The sequence below is a fragment of the Drosophila obscura genome, unplaced genomic scaffold, assembly GCF_018151105.1.
Source record: "Drosophila obscura isolate BZ-5 IFL unplaced genomic scaffold, ASM1815110v1 contig_4, whole genome shotgun sequence".
NCBI classification, from domain to species: Eukaryota; Metazoa; Arthropoda; class Insecta; order Diptera; family Drosophilidae; genus Drosophila; species Drosophila obscura.
Genome location: NW_024542828.1, coordinates 6,090,917 through 6,114,775, shown reverse-complemented (window position 1 = coordinate 6,114,775; position 23,859 = coordinate 6,090,917). Strand labels below are relative to the sequence as shown.

General features: G+C 41.2%; 3 protein-coding genes across 10 annotated transcripts; 2 read left to right on the top strand and 1 right to left on the bottom strand.

The window, feature by feature from the left end:
- Positions 1–5,298: 5,298 nt before the first annotated feature.
- On the top strand, positions 5,299–5,949 carry LOC111065741. Of its 3 annotated transcripts, none has more exons than XM_041594996.1 (2): positions 5,299–5,600; positions 5,720–5,949. In XM_041594996.1, the coding sequence occupies exons 1-2, from the start codon at positions 5,338–5,340 to the stop codon at positions 5,802–5,804; spliced, it is 348 nt and encodes a 115-aa protein (XP_041450930.1). In that variant the 5' UTR covers positions 5,299–5,337; the 3' UTR covers positions 5,805–5,949. The 3 variants fall into 3 exon arrangements, with proteins under 3 accessions (XP_041450930.1, XP_022209814.2, XP_041450931.1); XM_022354122.2 differs by having other exon boundaries at positions 5,299–5,545; positions 5,720–5,812; XM_041594997.1 differs by having other exon boundaries at positions 5,673–5,764.
- Positions 5,950–6,682: 733 nt separating this feature from the next.
- LOC111065739 (nocturnin) lies at positions 6,683–22,066 on the top strand. Of its 6 annotated transcripts, XM_022354117.2 has the most exons (7): positions 11,113–11,285; positions 17,485–17,795; positions 20,235–20,467; positions 20,533–20,604; positions 20,670–20,791; positions 20,869–21,501; positions 21,599–22,066. In XM_022354117.2, the coding sequence occupies exons 2-7, from the start codon at positions 17,716–17,718 to the stop codon at positions 21,827–21,829; spliced, it is 1,371 nt and encodes a 456-aa protein (XP_022209809.1). In that variant the 5' UTR covers positions 11,113–11,285; positions 17,485–17,715; the 3' UTR covers positions 21,830–22,066. The 6 variants fall into 6 exon arrangements, with proteins under 6 accessions (XP_022209810.1, XP_022209809.1, XP_022209811.1 ...); XM_022354118.2 differs by lacking the exons at positions 11,113–11,285; positions 17,485–17,795 and adding an exon at positions 6,683–7,028; XM_022354119.2 differs by lacking the exon at positions 17,485–17,795.
- Positions 22,067–22,614: 548 nt separating this feature from the next.
- Positions 22,615–23,406, bottom strand: LOC111065740 (succinate dehydrogenase cytochrome b560 subunit, mitochondrial). The gene is made up of 2 exons (XM_022354120.2): positions 23,302–23,406; positions 22,615–23,247 (listed from the first exon to the last, which is right to left on the bottom strand). Coding segments are annotated over exons 1-2 (516 nt in total). The 5' UTR covers positions 23,304–23,406; the 3' UTR covers positions 22,615–22,733.
- Between the last annotated feature and the right edge of the window lie 453 nt (positions 23,407–23,859).

Below are 23,859 nucleotides of genomic sequence, written 5' to 3'. Positions count from 1 at the left end.
CAGAAGATTTATAGTTGAGATTACAATATTTAATCTTATATTTTATATTTATTTATTTATATTATTTATATTATTTATGTTATTATTATTTATTATTATTTTATATTTTACATGTTTACATAGAGATTCAATTATTTTAACTATCATTTATTTTAATTATCACTTATTTTAATTGTATTTTTTGTTATTGTTTTTAGTGCTTTTTAGTACTTATTTATATATTTTTTTAATTTGTTTATTTTTTATTTTAATTAGTTTTTTTATTTTTTTTTCATTTTTTTAAGTTTTGTATGTGCTATGATTTTAGGTGTGTTAGTGCTCCATAAATTTGTCGCAGGTTCAGAATTGTTTTGTTAGTCTTCATAATTTAAATAAATAATTAAAGGAGCACTTAGAACATGGGACATATGTATATTCATTCCTCTGTTAATGCTAATCAACAATACTTATATATCAAGAAATTCCCTCCCCTACAAACCTCCTCTGTAAGCCAGTATACCCGCTCTGGCCAAAAGCTACAGCGAAAAACAAAACAAAAAGAAGCTGCAAAAATGTATGAAAAGACAAACGGCATTGGCATCAATTTTTATTTGCCTCTCAGTATGGGTGTGCATGTGTGTGTGTATGTGTGTATGTGTGTGTGTGTGTTTGTGTGTGATGGCACGAGGAGAAAACAATTTTTATTACATTGAAAATTTGCATAAAATATTTAAGCCAAATGGTTGGTCGATTGTATGGGTATGGCAATGGTAAAACTTTCTTGATGCGATGGCCCCCTTTTCTCTCCGCCTTTCGCGTGTGTTTAGGCCTTTCGCCTGCTGCACTGATGGGTTTTGTTGTTGTTTTTTGACAGGCCTTCGGGGGCAAGCAAATAGCACCGAATGACAGTTGTGGTTTGGCTGGATACACACACACACACACACACAGATGCATGTCCATAACTCTTTAACGTTTGATTTGCAATTTAAGTTGTGTGTGGGGGAAATGCCCTTAAGCCCCAGCTCTCCCAAAAATTAAGTACAGTCTCAACACACAGAAACTTTAAGCTGCCAAATATTTGAGAGTTAGAGAGTGAAGAGAGAGGTGTACAGAAAAATACATAGAGATGCAGAGCAAAAAGCTTCAAGGATTCGTTGCACGTTCGCATCTTTAACGCCATATGTTGGCCCCCTTGTGCACACAGAGTGAGAGAGAGAGAGTGGCGGAGAGCCCCAGTAGCATATATCCTTTATCTTATATACCCTATTTTATGCCTGCACCACCATACAACCCCCCACACTCCACACTTTCTAGCACCCCACAGACCCCACCATCTCTAGCACCCATCATTTGTAGCATCCATGTTGCTGCTGCTGCTGTTGCTGTTGTTGTTGTTGTTTGTCGCCTCTTTGGCCAATAGATTGTGCCACCACACTTTGGCATTTTATAACATAAACTTTCATTTGTTTTCTCTTTTTTTTTTTTTTTTTTTTTTGTTAGTTCTTGTAATGCGCTCATGTAGTTTGTCTGTGTGTGTGTGTTTTGGGGCACATATGTAAGCCACAACTACACACACATAGCAACGAGTCTGATGTCTTGACATCTGTCTACCAGAGGACCAACAATACCCGCAGCCCCATTCTCTTTCGGCTCTTTGACAATCGTCCAAAAATGTAGATTTGCATGCACATCAGCATTGGGCATACATTTATCTCGCCGACTGTCGCCAGTTGTTGGGCCTCCACCCGACCCCCCACCCGCCTTAATGCGATGCCAGGCCAAAGAAGAGACACCAGAAGCAGCAGCAGCGGCAGCAGAAATAGCAGCGAAAAACAAGCCTAGAAGCCTGGCAGACCAAAAGGAGACTGGAGAAAAACTTTAAATAAAGTAGGGAATTTTCAACATCAAGTAGAACAGCCAATGATCAACACAGCATTTGATTGAAGGGAGAGCGCAACTTCCAATGAACTTAAGCTCACAATTAATTTAAGACTGTTTGGCACATTTTGTGATACATATATTAAAACTATCTGTAAACATTAAAACATTCAATGAATTTTCTTCATATTTGCAAATAGCAGATACAACGAGAAGGAACGTGTGAGTCGCTTCTGGGGACACGACTCTACTTATACCCGTACTCAGTCAGTATATACATTTTTGAGCGTATGATTTTTTAGAATTTTAAAATTAAAAAAATGTAATTTTTAATTTTACATTTTTTTGCTACATCTGTTATCTACATCTACAATGTATATTCTACATCTAACATGTAGATTGTACATGTACTATTTAAATTCTTCATCTCCTCCGCTAGGGGTTGCTCGCGCACTGAAAGCGGCAGAGTGTGCGAGCGAGAAGGAAAATGAGTTGTGTTTGTGTGGGCAGGAGGGGGCAGGGGAAGAAACAGAAAATTAATTTCTTCATTCTGGCTATAGTTATGATCCGATCTGATTCAGATTTGGCAATCTCGTAGATATGGGCATTCCCTACGATACTGCGTTTAGTTTTATCGTATCTTTAAAAATGTGCCTGCCACAGATTTTCGTCCTTTGTGTGGGCGGAAGGGGGCGGGGCGAAATTTTGAAATACACTTGTAGCAGTGTGATATTCCATGAGTCTGGAAACCAAATTTGGTTTCTTTAGCTCTTATAGTCTCTGAGATCCAGGCGCTCATCGAGACGGACAGACGGACGGACGGACGGACGGACGGACGGACGGACGGACGGACGGACAGACAGACATGGCTATATCGACTCGGCTATTGATGCTGATCAAGAATATATATACTTTATGGGGTCGGAAACGTTTCCTTCTCTGCGTTGCACACATCCACTTTTACCACAAATCTAATATACTTTTTTGAGTACTGGCATAAAAATGACAGGCTCAGAGATCTGGGCGTGCACATTAAATATTTGGCAGTGCTTTGACCACTGTACTGGCATACTCGTGCTCTCGTAGCAAATGAAAATCAATGAAAATTCATGGAAATGCAATACCAGTACGCCGATGAGTACGCCGGGCAGAGCGTACCCCAGTCGAACGGCCAGGCCATCAGGCCAGGGATATGGACATATCGATTCCCTGCATAAAATTGAAGCCATCAGCCAGGCTGGGGATGCATACAGCAAGAGCAGCAGCCAGCAAAGTATATTTGATTGATTTCTAGGAGTAAATGCAACAGTTTATTTGCATATTTTGCAGAATGTTTTCGTGCACAACGAACGGTTAACGGTAAACAGCAGTACGAGTATATTACTGTACGAGATATGCAAAATATTTAAATTGCCAAAATAACCCACACACACACGCACACACACACACACACACACAAAATAAAAGGTCAGAACATTTGGGTGGCGTCTGCGGCGGTCAAGGGATCATTGATGCTACCTTGTGCTGCTGCAGTTGCAGCTGCAGAAGCCAAACGAATTTTATAGAAAATTTAATAAAAATGCAACCCACAAAATAAAGTGCAGTGGTGGTGAGAGGTTTGAGAGTGCAAAAGGGAAATGCCAATGAATATAAGAAATATATACGAATAAATATGCTATTTACTTTTATTGCATTTAAATTTTTGCTATCAAAGCATCAGCCAGCAGCCAGCCAGCCAGCCAGCCAGCCAGCCAGCCAGCCAGAGCCAATGGACATATTCAGAAGTTATGGATTTTTGTACCATAAAAGGATTCCCATTTCCCACACAGAATTTTTGCCACAGCTGCTTGATATTTTATGGATATTTTATATGGAATTTAAAATGCAATTCCTTTGCAGAGAGGTTCTCTCCGCCTGCACATCTGTCTGTCTGTCTGTCAGCTGCCTTTTGGCCCCAGAAACTGATTTGTTATCAATAAAGCCCCAGCCCAGAGGCCAAAAAGATTTGCCAAAAGACAATGGCGTTAGCTGGCACAGAGGCGGCTACTCAACATCCAGTGTTAGTGCCATTTAATAAGAAAAACACTGCATTTATGCTGCCCTAAGCCGACCCCCTTGCTACCCATAATATAAGCATATTCATTACTTATCGTAATGCGAGCATGTGAATCCTATATGAACCTTCGTGTGCTGTTTGATGCCCAACTTTATGCCTGCCATCTACTCCGTGAACTGCGTTGCACACTCTGTTTATGGGAAGGAGCCACTGTGGCACGGCACTTGTAACGCAATTGAGTGTCGTCCCTGCCCCGGACTAAAGAAGAGCTTTAAGGGCTCTGCCAGAAAGTTGTTCCTGCCTGCCTCTATATCCTGTGTGTGTTTGTGTGTGTGTGCTGGCAATTCTCATGACAATGCAATGCTGCAGATAATTGCACGTTACAGGGTCCTGTACGGTAACAAGCAACCCCAGCAAGCCAACAGAGAGCAGGGACCAGCCATCCAAAGTTGGCTGTGGCCTTTGGTTGGAAAATTCGGTTTCCATTTTTGTTCAGTCGCTTCGAAGACAAAATCAAAATCCAACAATATGGCAATAAACGAATTTTCGTTATAACAATGCAGTTGACCATCGGGACACACCCCCACCACCCACACCCACCAGACCAGACCACACCACCACCCACCCATGCAACATGAATGGCCTTCCCTCTCTCTGTGTGTAGCCCAAACTGCGTTCAACCACATGCAATTTTGTTTGGATGCTGATACCCCATGGCCAGGGCCAAAAAGGAGGTAATGGGCGTCAATGGTCAGTGCTGGGACTTGCTAGCCACAATTTTGATGGGCAGGAGGAGCAGGCGGAAAATGTCCCTAGGTGTTGGCCACATGGGAGCGTAGCGTAGTCCCAAAAACGCAGCTATTTGTATTTTGTTGCAGGACATGCTGTCAGTGGCCATATCCTTTACTCTCACACAGACACAGACAAACAGACAAGCAGGCAGGCAGGCAGACAGGCAGGCAGACGGAGTGGAGTGCAGTGAAGTTGGCTGGATTTTTATTGAAATTGTTCTATGGGCAAAAATTCATAACTGTGGCAACGGCACACTGTACAGTGCACCCTACCGCCCAGCAAACGTTTTTTGGGCGCCGAACATCGTTCAATGCGTTGCCTCTGGGCAGGGCGGGACAGTTCTTATTGAATTTGCAGGACTATTTTCCGGAAATATTTTTGGTAATACAATGATTGTGTGTGTGTGTGTGTGTGTGTGTGTGGGGCTCTGGCTAATTTAGCTGCAATGAGTGTAACTTTGGTCTATCATTTCCGGCACTTGTTTAGTGTCATCGTGAAAATGATAATGAAAAAGAAAACAGAAACCGTTTGCCGTCGATTGCCTTATCAAATGCTTGAATTGAGTGGTGGTCGGTCGCCACTGTAACGGTGTCAGCTGGCTGGCCTAGTCTCAGTTTTTAGTCTTTGTCAACATGTCGTCGTGGATTGTGTCCACCACCGAGCTGCACAGCTGTGCTGGTGCCCATACTGGCACACGAACGGATGGTGGATCCAGGCACAAGCGCATGATCCTAATGGTGTGGCACAGTCTGACGGAGAAATGCGAGAAATTTGGACAATTTCTGAGGCGAGAGACGAACAAACCGCTGCCGAAAGAGCTGAGGCGATCGCTGCGATTAAGTAAGTCGTCCAAACGCAAAGGCTATCGGTCTTGCGAGAGCGAGGCAGATAAACGGTAAGAAATAATATACATATACAGTCTTCCCACCTGATAAGCCAATTGTTATTTTTTTTTTTTGGCCTGAAGGCTCTTGCTATGTACACACAGATATCAAGCAATTTTTTGTTTTGCAGGCTGATGCAAGAGCGTTTGAACGAACCCATTAATATTTCCATACGCATTGGACCGGCCTATGATTTTAGAAACTCAAACTGCTGATTCCCATTCCCAAGGAAACCCCCCTTTCGAATTTATCACAAAAAAATCCTCCTCTCTGTTAACGCTCTGTATGGGCTGCTGTTAAATTATCATTAGTTTAAATGCACATGTTGAATAAACACTGTTAGCTTTTAATAAAAGTTTCTGCTTTTCCATATGTTTACACCCAGTTTATTCGAGTTTATAACCGAGAGAGAGAGAGAGCTTTATGCTTTTTACTGCAATCAAAGCTCAGATAAGTTTCTCTTCGGTTTGTTTTCTCTTTTGAATAATAGCTCTCTTACGCTGCTAAGTTAGTTGGTTCTCTTAAGGACGCCCACACAAAAGTTTATTGCCCCGTGCTCACAACAAGTGGACGTGACGGCGTACACTTCCACTGCAGGGTATCTGTTTCATGGGAAAAACACGATATTCAGGTGTTTAGTGTAAGTCTTAATTATAAACAACAATAGTGCCTCTATTATATTCTTTTTTTTAGATGTTCAATTAAAAGAGGTATATGAAAATATATAAAAAATCCAATGAATAATTAATTAAAAACATTATAATTCTGTTGGTAACTTTCATAATTACACAGAGGTTTGTGTAAGTAACCAGCCTGTATATATTCAGTTGTTAAAAAACATTTTTATGATAACTTACTCCTATCCACGACCGGTCGCAGAGCATTCAAAAGTCGTCAGAGCTTAGGTAAGTTTTCCCTTTTTGCTGCCTTGCACTTATTTGCGGCGTTACACTCTCACTCTCTTTAAAGCGCGCTCGCTCACTCTCTCTCACAGTTAGTCTCTCTCTCTCTTCCCGTATGGCGCCATACGTCATAGAAAGCGTTATCTCCTCGAGCATTTTTTTTTTCGTGTGTTCCCGGTAGAGTGAAAAACGTGTTCCGCGGACGCGGAAATGACATTGATAGTGAAATTTTAGCTTAATTTTTCGACTTGTGGCTGCAATTTGTTTATTTTTTCGGGCCTCAAATGCCAAACAAGAAATGTACACAAAACAAAAATAATAAAATTCAATGCACAAAGTGTACTTTGATTGAAAAACTTTGACTCGCAGTAAAAACGGAGACCTAAACAAAAAAAAAAAAACAATAAATACAATTTACATAAACATAAGCGAAACAAACCAAGCGAACGCGCAAAATCTATTTAGTGCAACTATGAAGCTGATTTCAACATTCGTTTTCTTGGTGGTGGCATTTTATAAGTTTTTCAAGAAATTGTTGTAAGTTTTCATAATTATCTAATACGAGTACTGTGCTGTGCTGTGCTGTGTGTGTCCTTTGTGGTTTTTAGGGTTGTGTGCACTGTGCCCTTGTCCTTTTTGTGCACCCTTTTGCACATGGAAAAATCTGCGACTTATTGACAAAACAACACTAAAGTCAAAAACAACAACCACAGCGCCAGTGGGTTGCTGCCCGAAGAAGGAGGCCGTCTTGCAGCAAACAAAAGCAGCAACAACAACAACAACCACAACCACAGTGAACTGTAACAAAAACAACGGGGGATTTTTATTTTCGTTGCTTTTCATAAATCAAATTTCCTTTGTGAGCTCTCTGCATTTATTAAGCTTTTTGCGTCTGGTGCTCTTTCTTTGTACCTTTGCAGTTGGTTTTCTTTCTTTTTCATTTTATTTCGTTTTTTTTTTTCGATTATTTGTTTTGTTTTTAAATATATTCTGCTCCAATGCGCCTCTTTAGCTGCTGATTAGTGCGGGTGACAGGGGAAGAGATAGTCATAGAGATGGTGTGGGATTCGTCGTCCACACTCTCTTGCTGTCCTCTCTATCTCCCCCCCGGCTAGTTTCCGCTCTCTCTCTCTCTCTCTTTATTAGCGCGCCTCGCACGTTTTTTGTTTGGGTTTGAGGCTGCTAGGAAATCGGCTAGGGGCAGGGTCTATTGAAATAAGGTGTGGCCAATGTCTGGGCTATCTTACATATCTTTTGCCACTCTCTCTCTATCTATCTACACACATTAAAACTAATTAACTAATGCTTTCACCTCATCTAGACACAGCTTTGGCCGTGCGGCTTGCCAAACCATATGTTGGGGGGTGGGGTGGTGGTGTGGCTTTGGGTTGGTTTTTGGGGGTCTTTGTGCATGTAATTTACTCAAGTGCCTGCTTATTTCTCTTGTTTTTCGAGTGTGTGTGTGTGTGTGTGTGGTTGACAACAGAAATGGGTTCTTAATTACTCGTACTATAACGGTTCCTTGTGCCTACGTGGTACATTGTACATACATATGTATGTATGTATCTGTGTGTGTTCTGCTCGTTTGAGGGCTGTTGTGTACATAATTTGAACAAGCACAAAAGATCCGCTCTGATTAAAGAGGGGTGTTGCCCTTGTTCAAGAGACACGACCCCATAATTTAAACACAATTGTTGGGAATCCCCCCATTCCCATATAAAAGATCTCAGTTTGTCTGGGGATAATGATAATTGACAGATACTTGGCTACTTGTTACCCCGAAAGAATTTTGGGGTGTGGCTATCAAGTGATCATTAATTATACATACCATAGCATATACAGGCACTACATACAATATCCATCTAGTAATCTAGATTATACATTCTATACTATGCTATATTTCACTCCAATACATATATGTAATATTTTATCAATTGACTAACACTTAATTTAATGCAACCCTTCAGTTTATTTTTAAACTGAGCAATAAAGAAAGTAAAGTATGAACCTATAAATCCCACAATAATTTTCAAATAAATAAATATTAATTATTACTATCATGTAGAATTATAATTCGAATTTAGAACTACTATAATTAATTTATTAATGAATAATATAAACTACAACACTTTTTAAGCTCCAAAATCCATCAAACATCACCTTTCAATAACTATTCCCCAACCATTAAAATTTGTGTCATCAAATCATTCAAATTTAAAATCTATCAAGCAAAGAGATAAACATTTTTTAAATTTTTTAATGCAATTACTCTGAGTAATCCTTCACACCCAACCTTACCCAAAAATAGAATTACTCAGTACTCAATATCTAGATTGCTCATTAGCCGACCCAACCTACCCCAAAAGAGACTTAAAAAACTTAAGCCAGTCAGCTTGGAAGTCACCCGAAAACTCGAAAGAACTGGAATGACTCAGTTCTAGAATGGCATACTCGTACATATGAATGTACGAGTGTATGTGTGAGTCTCATAATCCATTCTGAACAAACACACCAAATGCCGCCTTATGTAGAAAAAACCGACTATGATAAGAAAACACTCAAAGCAAGGCACTATGACTGGTATATAAAAGAAAACACAGTACAAATTCCAACAAAATAAGTATACATTAAATATGTACATACACATGTGTATGTATATGATTTCTTAATATATTATATACATACGAGATCGGCACGCTTACGTTGTGAGTGCCGAATTCTTATCGAAACCCAGAAGGCATCGCAGCAGCATGGCAGACCTAGCAAACATTATATATACAAAAAACGCATATGAAGTAACCATAAATAGAGAGCGAACTTTATACCACAGCACTAAAACAAGGCCGTGGTGGGGTCCACTCGAAAACCATAATCTTATCTCAATGGCTAGACCACTGGGCTAGGGGCTGGGAGCTATAAAAAAAAAACAAAACACATGAGTAAAACTAAATAGTTGTATGCCCCCCCCCTGCCCATCGAACCCCCCGATCAGCAATAACCTTGACAATACTCTGGATTCGCGAATAGAACAACGCAAATGCAACCGCTTTAAACTAATTAAAACCACATAAATCCAGGCAACGTCACATTTTTCTGCATTCCCCCGACAATAGAGCTTATCGACACGGCCTTCCCCCGATTGAATCGAATCTTTTATAGCCAACATGTGAGTGAAAGAATTATATGCGGAGAACTATTTAGAAGTGGCAGCAATGCTGCTGCTGCTGCTGCTGCTGCTGCTGCTGCTGCTTCTGCTTCTGTTATAACCGATAAGATACACAGTCCAAGCCAGACACAAGACCAAGCCACCAGACACGAGCAGCGCGTCATTTGTGGAAATTCGTTATCAACTTCGATTTACAAATCGTGCCATGATTGACCCACTCACATTTAATAAAGTAATGGCTAATGAATCATGTGAGTGTGTGCTTGTGACAGATGTCTTTAATTTTAAGCCGGAATGTAGCTCCGAGTGATTCATAATGTAAATAATCTTAACTGTTTAAATAGGTAGCGGGCATTACATCATTATTTGTATTGGGAATTATTACAGGTTACATTATATACATTATCAGGTATACTTTCCTCCGTCAGTTAACTCTTTTACGCGAAGAACGGAGTCCCGTTCCCTTTATTGTATGGTAGAAAAGGCCTTCACTTTTATAAACTGCGAAAAATAAACGTTACAATTAATTTTGAATATAAAATTTCCTAATAAATTCAATTTTATTTTAATAAATAAACTTAACTGCTACTAAAAAAATGTATTTGTATTATTAGTGTAACCGCGACTGCTGGCACCCATTTGGTCAATACTCTTTAATATTGCTATATCTAAATTTCTTTAATTAATAAATTCTAAACAATTGAATTCAAATTAATTAAACATAAAAAATCCATCACTCTTTTGAATCACGTCATTTCATCTCAAAATGCAACAAAATAATTTATTCATATTCATTCATTATTTAAATTATTTTTTCAGCTTTTTCAGTTTGTTTTTCGTAGTAGATATTTTCATTATAAAAGAGGATATTTTCTGCATATTTATGCTTTACTTCTTTTTGCCCTTTAACACGATTTATTAAGAGTATTTACAATCTTACAGAACTTCTTGTGGGAGTATGTAGCTGTGAGCTGTGCTATGGCGTTCATTTCATTCTTCTTTCTGCCCTACCCTGCCTTGCCATAGTCTTTGCCTATTTACGAGTATATTCCCTATCAATGTCAGAGTAATACAGAGTAAGCTCCCTAGAAACCAAATTAAATACTAACTGTAAACATATTTATATATATGTACATATATACGAGTATGGGTACAGCAGAGATCATTACAGACCCTGAGAGCTTGAGCCATTGAACTTATTACGATAATGAGGTGGCCACAGAGCGAGACAGTGAGAGAGAGGCCGAGCGAGAGTAGCGAGCGATTATTGTGCAACCGCTTCAGTCAGACAGACACCCAAACAGAGAGCGTTAGAGGGGGTAGAGCGCGCACACTGCTATCAGTAATCCTTATCAGCATTATGCTCCACCACTCTCTCTCTCCCACTCTCTCTCTCTCTCTGTGGTACTGTGTGGGAGGAGTGTATAAATGTCGCAAAGCACCATCCATCGCGTTTAGTTCTTTGCAGTTCGTCGGAGGCATTAGAACTAATTAAATTTCGCCTTTGTAAAAATTCTACTTAATAGACACAGATCTTTCTCTGGATCCGTTTCGACTGCTCTTGGATACTCTTTCGATTCACTACTTAACCATGTGTGGGAATGCATAGCTCACTGGGCAACAAAATGGTGAGTTGTGCACCAAGACACACCCCACTCCCACACACACCATCCATAACATCCTGTGCTGAATGAGGAAAGCCCAACCATCGCTTGCAAAAATGCGCCCACGAATCGAACGAACCATTCGGAAATGAACGAATGTACCCCATTTAAATTTCGAGTCGTCCCGTTGATCCATTGAGAGGCAGCTGGAGTCAGCTTTGGCCGGAGTAGAACCAGTTATTTCCAAGCAAAAGTCGACGCGATATAGTGCACATACACACGTACACTTACGATTACAATGTACATCTGTGTGTGTGTCCCAATCTGTCGCTATGCGGTTGTATAACAAATTAATCAAAACTAAGCAAAGCGTTTCAAGTATTTCTATACCCTAGAAACCAAAAACTGTGCTGCTCAAACGACAGAAAAATATTTACTTGTGCGAGTAATAATTAAAATAAAATACTAGCAGAACTAAACAAGATCTTTAACTTTGAATTGCAAACCAAAAGAAAATGGAATTTGTATACCTAAATGGTAATTTATTCTCACAGCTTACAGTGCGGGAAGGGTTCTTCAGCAAGAACTGCAAGTGTTAAGCTTCTTTAGATGCTCTATAATCTGACAAAAACTATCCCCTTGAGGCATGCAAAAATATCAATCGATGATCTATAAAATAGATAAGAAAACGGAGCCAAGGCAAGACATTTTGTGTAACCTTAGAGTGTTCGAACGGCAGATTTTTAGATGGCCTATAAATATCAAAACCTTTAAAAAGTCAAAGAAGCAAAGTAAATTGCTTGCGCAGCTTCTGTCATACTTAACACCTTTTTGGGTATTAAAATAACCTGCCCGCCCAGCTGCATGTATCATCCATCTCCCTAGAGCTCTCATTTATAGGTCATCGAATAGTCGATGTCGATCGAATAGTCGATTCTTTAATTCAATAAGCGCCAAATCACTGATAAGCTTATCACATCACAGGCGTCTCTTGTGCCTATTCGTTTTTTTTTGGTTGTTTTTTTTTTGCCTGGAATTGATATATTGAGCTAGTAGGCAGACGCAAGATCGATGACCTGATCACCTCCACGCTGAACAGGTGTCCCAGCAACAATTTAGCTGAAAAGTAATGCCGTTACAGCGTTTATATTGGCATTCAATATGCCACACGCGTACGCCCTACCCAGGAGAGGCCTAGAACTGTCATAAGTTTAGCGTTTGGTACAAGTTCATGAGGCAAGTTGAGGGACGGTTCTCTATAGTGCACAGAGTACATATAGCCATAGCCATATATAAATAAAACTCAATGTCGGCCGCCGTTCTTGTTTATTCCGACACGACTTTCCGCAGTGCAATGCCAAAAAAAAAAAAATAAACAAAACAAAAAAACACACACCGAATTTATATCAAACAGCCAAAGAGAAATAAAGGGGATGGTAAAACCAGGGCAGGGGAAGTAAATAAATATTATATTTAATTATTGGGATATCGAGAATTACTTCTCGTTGGGTGCCTAAACGTGTGATAACTATACTTGGCAATACTGTAGTTGATAGACCAAGTTGAAGTTATCAGCAGAGCAAACACACACAAAGGGAAAATTAGTTGATTTAGGGAGTGGAAAGTAGGGGGATAAGGGACTATTTAGGGAGTGGGAAGTAGTAGGGGATAAGGGACTATATGGTGGTGCTGGTGGGAACGTTATTGAGTAAATATGAATAGTAAATATTTTGAAGTTTTAAGTTTTCCATGGCTGGAATAGTGTTTATAAATTGAGCAAATACACAGTTCAAAATTATTTATATTTGATCAGTAATTCCTGTGTTACATCTACAAAGGCGTTCGCGTTGAATTTATGGTAAATTTTGTTTTTTACGGATATGGATGCATATTAAATAAATTAAATTAAGTTAATAAATTCACTTGGCTGGGGTATTCCCGAAAAATATGGCTGCCAACACATATTTTTATGTTGCTTATACATTCTTCACGCCTAAAAGTCTGCTATGGATCATACATACTCGCACAAGCTTGTAAAATGTAAAGTATGTAAAGCGCTCATGTAAGAAACGTGTACAATTCGTGGATAACTTTTCAGGGGCAGATTTTGAATTCTATTCTTTAATTTAATTCAAATGAATGCACGCCGTTGAATTGAATAAAAGCTGTGATCTAGTAAGGGGATCCTTACTGCTCAAGTTTATGGAGAAACTTTTAGAATTATAACCTTTTATTTCTGCATATATGTACATATGTATATCTACATTTGCATAAGTACTTAAAGGAATAGAATGATTCGATTAAAGAAAATGGCTCATAAACCTTAAAAAAAAAATATTTAAAAAAAAATTAAATTCGATCTTTAATTTTAGAGAAAAACTAGATATAAATACGTGGACTCATATGGACTCACTGCGGAAATGAATGAAAGTTGTTTTGTTTTTTGTTTAGTTGTATCTGATTCGTTTTTAGTTTATTAGCCAACAAATGAAATGCAATTAATTTGCTCTTGAATTAATGCAAATTATGAAAGGCAGCAGCGAGCAGCAAAAGTCATGAAATGCTATGATAATTTATTAGCTACAAATTAGCATTGGAGGTTTTGATGTCGTTTTGTGCACTTTGCTTTGCTTTCCCCCTGTTTCCTGGGGGTAGGAACTTTATTGATATACGAGTATGTGTGTGGATGTCAAATGACAGGCAGCCCCAGACAGACATACAGGCAGACAAACAGACAAACAGTTGATTAATCAATCTTTTGTGATTGGAAATTGTTCATTATTTATCTATCAGTAGATATGAAATTATAGTTACGACCTGCCTAACATTTTTCTTCACTCTTTAAGGAAGTTGAAAATTACGGAAAAACTTGCAGATGACTTTAAGGGAAATCAAGACGCAATTTATTGGAGTGATTTTAGTTTATTCTTGCATGAAGTTGAAGTTAAATGGAGAGCCTATTTAGGGAATAAAAAACCTGCTAATATTTCTTCCATCTCTCTGGTCTTCCTTTGAGACATAATTCTTCATTAACTAGCCATTATTTAGTGCATATTAATCAAGCCTATAAATACATAGATCACTCCCCCTCTCTCTCTCTCAGTTGCTTAGCAATTATTTCACTCTTGCCTCAACCTCGAGCACAGCTACAAGTTCAAGTGTACAATATAGATATATTCTTATTTTAATTGAACAAAATACAATTCATGTTTTGTATGTTTAACATACAACACAATGCACAACACACTGCCCCAACAGCTGATTCATCAGTTCAAGTTTATGGCGGGGACGGGGGATCACATTGGGAAGCCAATGAAAGTTCCAGACAGACAGGCAGGCAGGCAGGGAGGCAGGCAATTTTGGGGGCAGTAAATCACAGTAAATGTGTGTTTGTGATTCGGTTAATTGTGAATTTGACATTTTGGAAAGTGATCAAATGTGGTTTGCCTTTAGCCAGAGGAACAACCCAAGCGCCAAATGAGCGAAACGATCGATCGAGAGCATTTACCTATGACTGAAACTGAGCAAAACAGCAAAACAGCAACGGCAACCAGCAACCAGCAACAGATAGACAACTGTCTGCCTCTTTTTTAATGAGAGTGCGGCGAGATGTGCGGAGAGGGAGCACTTGATTGCCTCGATCTCCGGCCAGAGCCGCCCGACAAAGATATAAATAAGGAAAAGCAACGCACGCGCGTATTAATTGTTGGATGTTCTAAACGGACAGTCGGTCGTAGTCTCAGTGCTCTCTCACTCAATCTCTCGTTTAAATTGCATATTAAATATTTTGCACAAATATTGCAAAAATATTGCAAAACTATATATAAAATTATTCAAAAGTGATCAATGGACGAAAAGTGCTAGAATATGGATAATAATAAAAACTGCATACAAGAGCATTATGGCCATCGTCGACAGCCTGCCTTGGGCAAGGCCATGCCCGTGACGGCGCTGCTATTGAATCTCAATCTGAACGATGGCACAGGCAGACGCAACCACGTACAGCCGGAGCAGCGGGATCATGATGATGATGATGATGATGATAAGCCACCGCGTTACTTTAATGTCACGGATGAGCCACCAACGCCCGATGGCGAGGAGCCACCGCCACCACCAGCCCACTATGGGCAGGATCGACAGCTGGCTGGTTGCTCGGAGTTGGCCAAGCCATGTCTGAATTGTTTGGGACTGGCACCAGCGGCAGATCAGCAGCTGAACTCCGCGTCCTCGGCCATAAATGAGATGTGCCTGCGTTTGTGCGGCGCTGAGTGCCGCCAGCCGCAAGGCCTCTCCTTGGGTGGCCACCAGCACCAGAGTCTGGAGAGTCAACGTGTGCGCCAGGATTTCCTCAAGCAATACGAAATTGCGGAAGCACTGGCCAAGACCTCGGCAATGACCTCCACGGTGCAAATGAGACAGCGTCTGGCCGCACGTAAACTGGAAATCGATTTTGAAATGGATGTCGAACTGGATGCCACCAAGCAGGCACAGCAACAGCAGCCACAGCAGATACAGCAGCAACAGCAGCAGGGTGTGGCCAGTGCCAGCCCCAACTTTAATCGAAGACAGACTGCAGCTGCCGTTGGAGGAGACACGGTGCCGCCGCCGTCATCGTCTTCGTCGTCGTTTACCGTCGATTATGAGCCGCCTCGCGATCTGCTCTTGTATCTTGTAAGGTGAGAGATTCCCGTCAGACTGTTTGCCGAAACTTGTGGCCTGGGGGGCTCCAGCTTCTACCTGTCTGATAAATCAAGTTCATGGCTGGACTCTGTGTCAAGTGTTCTTGGGCATTGTCCGGCCCCACAGCCACTTAGCCCCGTTTTTTGTTCAGCAGCAAAAACAACAGCAGAAAGAGCAAAACCCATAAACTAACCTTGCACAATTTGTGCAAAATGATCATCAGGGTGGTCGGGTTGTCTGTTTGTTTTGTAGTTGCGTGAAAGGCGGCTGAAAATGTGGCAGAAAAAATTAAATACGATACAAATTAAACTGTGGATTTATGACTAAATTGAATGCCTTTATTTGGCTAAAAAAAATGCTTTAAGGTTTTAGTTAGTGAAATTTTCTATTAGTTTATTCAGCATTCAATTTTCCAATTTCTGAAAACAAAAGAAAAAAATGAGAAGGAAAGTGTGAGTCGCTTCTGTGGACGCGACTCTACTCTTATACAGTATATATTTTACACATCTACAATGTCGATTACACATCTTAAATGTAGATTATACATACACAATGTATATTCTACATCTCCACAAAGGTCGAGCATTGCACAGGGCAGAGTGTGTGCGAACGAGAAAGATAATGAGTAGCGTCAACAGCGTTGAGGGGAGGTGGGGGAAGCAACTGAAAATTTCTTTATTCTGGCTATAGTAATGATCCGATCTGATTCAGATTCGGCAGTCTGCTAGAGATGGTCATTCTCTACGATACATTTTCAGTTTTATCGTATCTTTAAAATTGTGCCTACCACAGATTTTCGTCCTTTGTGGCGGCGGAAGGAGGCGGGGCTAAATTTGGAAATGCACTTGTAGCCGTGTGATATCACATGAGTCTGGAAATAAAATTTGGTTGCTCTAGCTCTTATAGTCTCTGCGATCTACGCGCTCATCGGGACGGACGGAAGGACGGACAGACAGACATGGCAATATCGACTCGGCTATTGATGCTCTTTGATTTGCATTTGAAAGTTGGAAATATATATAGTTTAGAGCTAAAGAAGTGCTGGAATTTTACATGGAAATGAACAAATTGTGTGTCGCACGTAAACCTCGCGGGTGTCACCTTTCGGTGACTCTAAAAATGAGAACCATCTTCATTTGAAACAAATATCTGTAGAGGAATTTGCTGTGCAATCTGAAATCCTAATCAATAGTATAGGCAAAATGTAGCCAGCTGTATTGGCAATCGCATCAGCTGGCTAGCTAACCTATCAATAAATTAAATACTTTGTAATTGTCTACGGGTCACGCAGCGAGTGGCTTGGCTGATAAGCCAATAACACAATAACTTCAAGTGTCTGTCTGTGGCACGTGGCAGCAGCGTCTGATTAAGCCAACTAAACGCAAAATAAAACCATTCCCCAAATCTACGGCTCGTGGGCGCGTCGCATTGCAAGTGGAAGATATGGAAGATATTCAGCATATGAGATCCCAAAAATTCAATACCCATACCCACGCATAAAATAATTTCGTTCCCTATTATTTTTGTTTGTTTGTTATTGTAGGAAACACAGATGAGGCCGCGTCTCTTTGACATTGCCATACTGAAATTAAATATAAAACATTTCAAGCTATCCTAATGCTAATACACTGAAAGTTTTAAGCCAAACTAAGAGACAATTACTAAAACTTTAACCAGCGACTAAAGAGACACAAAAAAAAAATACAAGAAAAAGAAAAATTCAAACGAGAAACGCGAAACGTGAAACGTGAAACGTGAAAAGACACATCCAAAGATGGAGTTTCTAATGAAAACATCGCGTTTGATTGTCACATCGAAGACGTTCGCAAGACGTGTGGCCGTGCCCATACCCAGGTAATGCCGCCTTAATTGTCTTTAGGACACCCCCCAACCGTAGGATACACACCAGATGGAATAACTATATATATACATATGTATATGTATACATATATGTATATATGCCCAGCAGACACACTCATTACGCATGTAACTGCGTTGCTGTATACAGAATTTGTGTCTGCCAGACAGACTGTCTGTCTGGGATTAGCATTTGGGTAACAATTTGCAATTCTTGACTTTGCTGTTTAGACATACAACAGGGTCTGGACATTAGCTAAGGATGTTCATTATTTGTTGCTGCTGCATAACTCACTTTTGTTTTCATTAGCTGACCCCGCAATACGCGCACCATATCTGCATCCATAAATATTTAGCAGGGGCCGTCAAGAATTGTTCTCTTTGTTAAGCATATTCGGGCATCACATCACATCACACAGGCACGCACGTGAGACAGCTGAGCAGAGCAGAGCAGAGCAGAGCATCGTATTGATCTTCGTTCTACGTATCTTGCAGATACTACACACAAGCTGAAATACTCGTTTGTGCGTTGTCGCCTCACCCCTGATCACTGCTCACTGCTGCCTGCTCCCTGCTGCTGTCTGCTGCTGCTGCTGCCTGCTACTCTTGTTGTATCTCTGAATCTTCGTTCTCATTTTTTTTTGCGGCCGGCGTGCGGGCAATCATCTCTCTAATAAAACGCCGCACTTCAGTTGGCATTCAGTTTGGCCAAAGTCGCTTGCAAGCGCACCTCGTTCCAGCACACACACATATTTCGGCTCCACATCCTCCCAGTTTCCAATTGGACAAAATCAATAAACAAAAAAATCAAACAAAAATCAAACTAAAAACTTTCGCCCCCCAAAAATCGTTACATCCTTCCCAAGCTTAAACCAGACATCAGATCCAGCGATACGTCCTCATCCGTTTTGCCGTCAGTTATGGAGCAAGCAATGCACATGAAGCGCGCCAATAAGGCGCCCTGCAAGAACGATCGCAAATCCTACCTACAGAAGGTGATGCTGACCAGGTGAGAGATCTGGCTACGAGAGCTACTCCTGCCAGCAATTGATCTGCTGGCTCTCCTGGCTCTGCTCTGGCTCTGCTCTGGCTCTGGCTGTGATTGATTGCGTTGACAAACTGAAACCCGTACACCCCAAATCCAGTCCCATATACCCCAGCCGCAGCAGAGAGTTGCTCGATTCTCGATCTCTCGTATTCCCAAACCGAACTGGTTTTTCAGAACCAGAATCAGCAGCGCCCCCCCTACACACAGCTGTGTGAAGCTATTGACCGAGCGACATTTTTTTGTTGTTGTTGTTGTTTTTGCCAGACTTTTGCGTGCGACTTTTTGGCGTGGGTGGGAAATTCTCGCGATTGGGCAGCAGCAGCATCTCTCACGGAGCGCAAGATCTGCGCTTAAACGTCAGTTCAGAACCAGAGCAAAAGTGCTAATTGAGAGCTGAGAGCTAGCCAAAAATATCTAATGATCTGTCTGATCTGTCTGCGTAAATGTGCATTAAAGACGCCAGCTACATATTTCTGGATTGTGATTAAAGTAGAGATAGAGTAGAGATATTTTGGATTGGAGTGCTTAAGTTTACGAATGGATTTTTAATTGTAGTAGCAAGGAAAGGACACTAGTGTTTTACTCCATATATAAAGAACTTTTCTTCCACGTGGAAATTATTATAAAAAAAATAGTGAAAACTCTGTGAATCCTGTAAATAGGCACTGCTAAACGAACATGTCGGACTAAAGTTTTTTTTAATCATTAAAAACGTGAAACTTTAGCTCAAAAATGGTCTCTGACATTTGATTCTTGCAGGATTTCAGTGCTGTCAGGTTTTCATTGAGAATTTCCATACAGATAGCTCCTTAAAATTTCCTTCCAGCTGCTTTGCCTAATTTTCGTACTTTCTGCTTGCCAAATATTTATTTATTTTGCTTTTAATTCGTGTGCCTTTTGTCTGTGCTTTATTTTAACGTGACAAAAATCGTTCAAAAATACTTAAATACTTTTAAAAATATTTAATCCAACCAAATACGAAACACACACACACACACACACTATGATTCTTTGCAGCAAAGGAAATATGGCAAAATTAAATACGAGTCGTCGACATAGTCATAGTCTGTTCATTTTCAGCATAATACTACGAAAAATTCTATATAGAAAACCGGATGCGTTGTGAGTATTTCCAAACTCCTGCTCCTTCTTCTTCGTTGTTGTTGTTGTTCGTTCGTTCGTTCGTTCTTTCGTTCGTTGCTGTTGTTTCTTGATGTTGTCGTTTGCTGCTGCTGCAAGTTGTTTCGATTGGAATGCCAAAAGAAAGCATATTCCCATGTTTTAAATGCAATATAATTGAATAGGAGAATTTGAAGCACGTTTTTAGCTGCAAAAAAATTCCAAATTTCCAAAATTTAACTTATAGCCTTATGACACACCTCTTTTAGAATGGGCTCATTCAATTCGGCGCCAAAGATCAATAATGTGGACTCGCAGGACGATGGTCTGGAACTGCCCAAGGGTCTGAGCACATCGGCATTGCTGCAGCATGTCCAGCAGTCGAGGGGCGTGGGCATTGAGCAGCCCTCACTGCTATCCCGATGCTTCCTGAAGCCACTCTCAATGGGCGAGGATGTCACCGATGGACTGCGTTGTCTCCAGCTGAACACTGTTTCGAGAGGTACAAAATTGTATTGAAAGTTTTTTAAGGATTTTATTTTTAATTTAAGTTTTGATTTTTGGCAGTTTGCAGTGCACCCATTGAGGGCGACAGTTTGCAGAACATTCGTTTGCTGCAGTGGAATATTTTGTCGCAGAGTAAGCACCCAGTGCTCCTTAGGCCTCTTAATCCTTAAGCCTTAATCGCTTTGCTTTCGTTTTAGCTCTGGGCCAGCATAACGATGGCTTTGTGCGCTGTCCCGAAGAGGCGCTGGACTGGCAGCATCGCAAGTACCTGATTGTCCAGGAGATTCTGCAGAACCAGCCCGATGTCATTTGTCTGCAAGTATATTGATGACACCCACTCCTTGCCGCCCAGCAGTTGCGCTTTAACATGCCGCTCCCAAACCTTCTTTCGCACAGGAAGTGGACCACTTTAAGTTCCTGCAGACGGTGCTGGGCAGCCAGAACTATGCGGGCATCTTCTTCCCCAAACCGGACTCGCCCTGTCTGTATATAGAGCAGAACAACGGGCCCGATGGCTGTGCCATTTTCTACAAACGCGACAAGCTGCAGTTGCTGGGCTACGACACGCGCGTCCTGGAGGTGTGGCGTGTGCAGAGCAATCAGGTGGCCATTGCGGCACGACTACAGTTGAAGGCTTCCGGCCGGGAGTTTTGTGTCTGCACCACCCATCTGAAGGCGCGTCATGGCGCCCTGCTGGCCAAGCTGCGCAACGAGCAGGGACGGGATCTGATGCGATTCGTTAAGCAGTTTGCTGGCGAGACGCCACTGCTGCTGTGCGGTGACTTCAATGCGGAGCCCGTCGAGCCCATTTATGCCACCATACTGGGCTGCGATCTGTTCAAACTGGGCAGCGCCTATGCGGATGTTAAGCTGGAGCGGGAGCAGATACTCCAGCCCAGCGCGGATGTCAATGAGTTTGTGGCGCAGTCGATGAAGCGTGAGCCGCCATACACCACCTGGAAGATACGCGAAGAGGGCGAGGAGTGTCACACCATTGACTATGTCTTCTATACACCCGATCAGCTCAAGGTGGGTGCAGCCCAAAACAGATGTTTTGGCTATATAAACCAGTAAAAGTAAAGACATTTTTTAACCACTGTTCGCATTCGCATTCGCATTTTTGCAGATCAAAAACTGTCTGGAATTTCCGGCAGGCGAAGAGATTGGCAAAAATCGTACGCCCAGCTATCAGTATCCATCGGATCATTTCTCTTTGGTCTGTGACTTTGAGCTGCTCGATGGCCCGCCACCAGCACCACCTCTGACCTCTGACTCTGGCGATCAGTGCCACAAGACGAGCGACGACAGCGATGGGGAACGAGAAACGGAGGCCAGCAAACATGGCAACATACAATAATAATAGATAGCCCTTCGCGCCCACGCGCCCACACGCCCACACAAATGCATCCGCAATTCACCAGATGAGAAGTTTCAATTACATTACATCGATTGTGATATTAGTTGTTAGATACATTTTAGCCTCATAACTCGTACACGAGTGTTGCACCCGACAGTTTGCAGCTTTTTACAAGAGAGATAATCCAAAATTCACAATAAATAAATAAATTTAAGTTGGAAGAAAGTCAACCAAACAAATGAGTTTATATTTTAAAATTAAATGATAAAATGATAGCTTCAGAGGCTGCTGAAGTTTTCATTATTCTTTCAGATCCGGCTCTGGCTCGGGCAGCTGAATACATTTTGTGCATTGATTTGGGTTCAATTTAACTTTGTTCTAAGCCAAAATAAGGAGCGCTAGATGATCTCCTGAGCACAAACTAAGGAATAGACAGACATGCCCCTTTTACATTTGAGGGCTCAGTTATGTTTCCTTTCTGCGACAAAAGTTCTTCAAATAACGACGAACAAACACTCTCCTGTTTGGGCCATTTTGAATCCGAAAAAATAGAATGGCAATCGACAATGATCTAGCGAAAATTCCACAGCTGGCATTGGAGCATTAAATGCCTTTATGCACACACAAATTGAGCCCCTAGAAAAAGCCGTCTAAAGGCAACACAACAACACGCCACGCCATTTGGCGGAATTGCAGCAGCAGCGATAAATTATCAAATGCTGCGCAGTCCCCGCGCGTAGCCACTACGAAGCCACTGTTACGCAACAGAACAAACCGACTGGCAATAATAAATATACTTTACATGTATTCAATGCATTCAATGAATTATTAACACGATATTCACACTAATATTTAACATGCACAACCCGCACCAAATGTCCTGAGGACAGACAGCTTAGTCAGCTTAGATGAGGGCCAGTATGGCAGTTAGCACAAAAGAGGTGGCGACCATTGCATAACCAGTGCTGTACACTTCCTTGATCTTGAGGAAACGGCCCGTGTCCCAGAAGAGATGGCGAATGCCGTTCGCTGTGTGATATCCCGCCGGATAGGCGATGATGAACTTGAGCGCCGTCAATGTGGCGCCGCTCAATTGGAGTCCCTCGACCATAGTCACATAATGGTTGATGTCGTGAGACGAAATCAGTGCACCCAAACCCAAAGCCCAAACGCCGACGCCCAGAGCCATGCCAGTGCCGCGGTGAATGATCGACAGCATGGAGGTCAGCTGTGGCTGGTAAATGGTTAAATGGGGGGACATTTCGCGTCCCAGGCGTTCGTTCTTCTCGAAGTAGGTCTCATCCTTGACGGTGGAGCCGACAGAGACAACTTTCAGCGATACCTGGCGATTGGCAGCGGCCATCTTGAGGCCCTGGCGCAAGGCCGGCGACCGAATAAGAGTGCTGGAGAGTGCATACCTAAGGCAAACATTTTAATTAGTTTTAATGTATTAAAATTGGAAAATTACGTACATTTCAGTGTTTTTCTCTTGAACTTGTATGACCGTATAACAGAAGCTGAAAATTACCACCTATGTAAGTATCCGTTAAGTATTTTTCTCGGTATAACTACGGAATATTTTGAGAATTATATGGTATAATGGTATATATGTCGGTATGAGGAGCTGTCACACTACACTGCCATTTTTTCTTGCTCAGCAACAATGACGTCACATTTAGTCAATATTTACGTTTTATGCTTTGGCCGTTGTTGTTTGAGTATTTTTATGTAAACAATGCAATAAAAAGAACTTCTAAAAACAAGAAAATCATGTAGAAGATTTATGTCGATTAAAATTATTTGTTTAGAGCTGAGAGGGCCAACTAGCTAGTAACATTCAACCGAATATCAAAATTATGGAATATGATTTCCGGTCATAAGCAACGAATGTTAGCCCATTGTCGCCCACTGGGTACTTCAATTGACGCACGAATATTATGAAACTTATCACATTTTTGACGCATTTCAGGTAAAAGCTATCGTAATAACAATTGTTTTTTAGTAAAGAGGCAAGAGAGAGAAGAAGAAAA

Excerpts from the sequence above, each read along its gene's own strand:
- LOC111065741 (XM_041594996.1), top strand. The coding sequence starts at position 5,338 with ATGTCGTCGTGGATTGTGTCCACCACCGAGCTGCACAGCTGTGCTGGT. Across the intron at positions 5,601-5,719 it reads GAGAGCGAGGCAGATAAACG|GCTGATGCAAGAGCGTTTGA; the intron begins GTAAGAAATAAT and ends TTTGTTTTGCAG.
- LOC111065739 (XM_022354114.2), top strand. The coding sequence starts at position 15,129 with ATGGATAATAATAAAAACTGCATACAAGAGCATTATGGCCATCGTCGA. Across the intron at positions 15,938-20,234 it reads CTGCTCTTGTATCTTGTAAG|AATGGGCTCATTCAATTCGG; the intron begins GTGAGAGATTCC and ends CACCTCTTTTAG. Across the intron at positions 20,605-20,669 it reads GTGGAATATTTTGTCGCAGA|CTCTGGGCCAGCATAACGAT; the intron begins GTAAGCACCCAG and ends CTTTCGTTTTAG.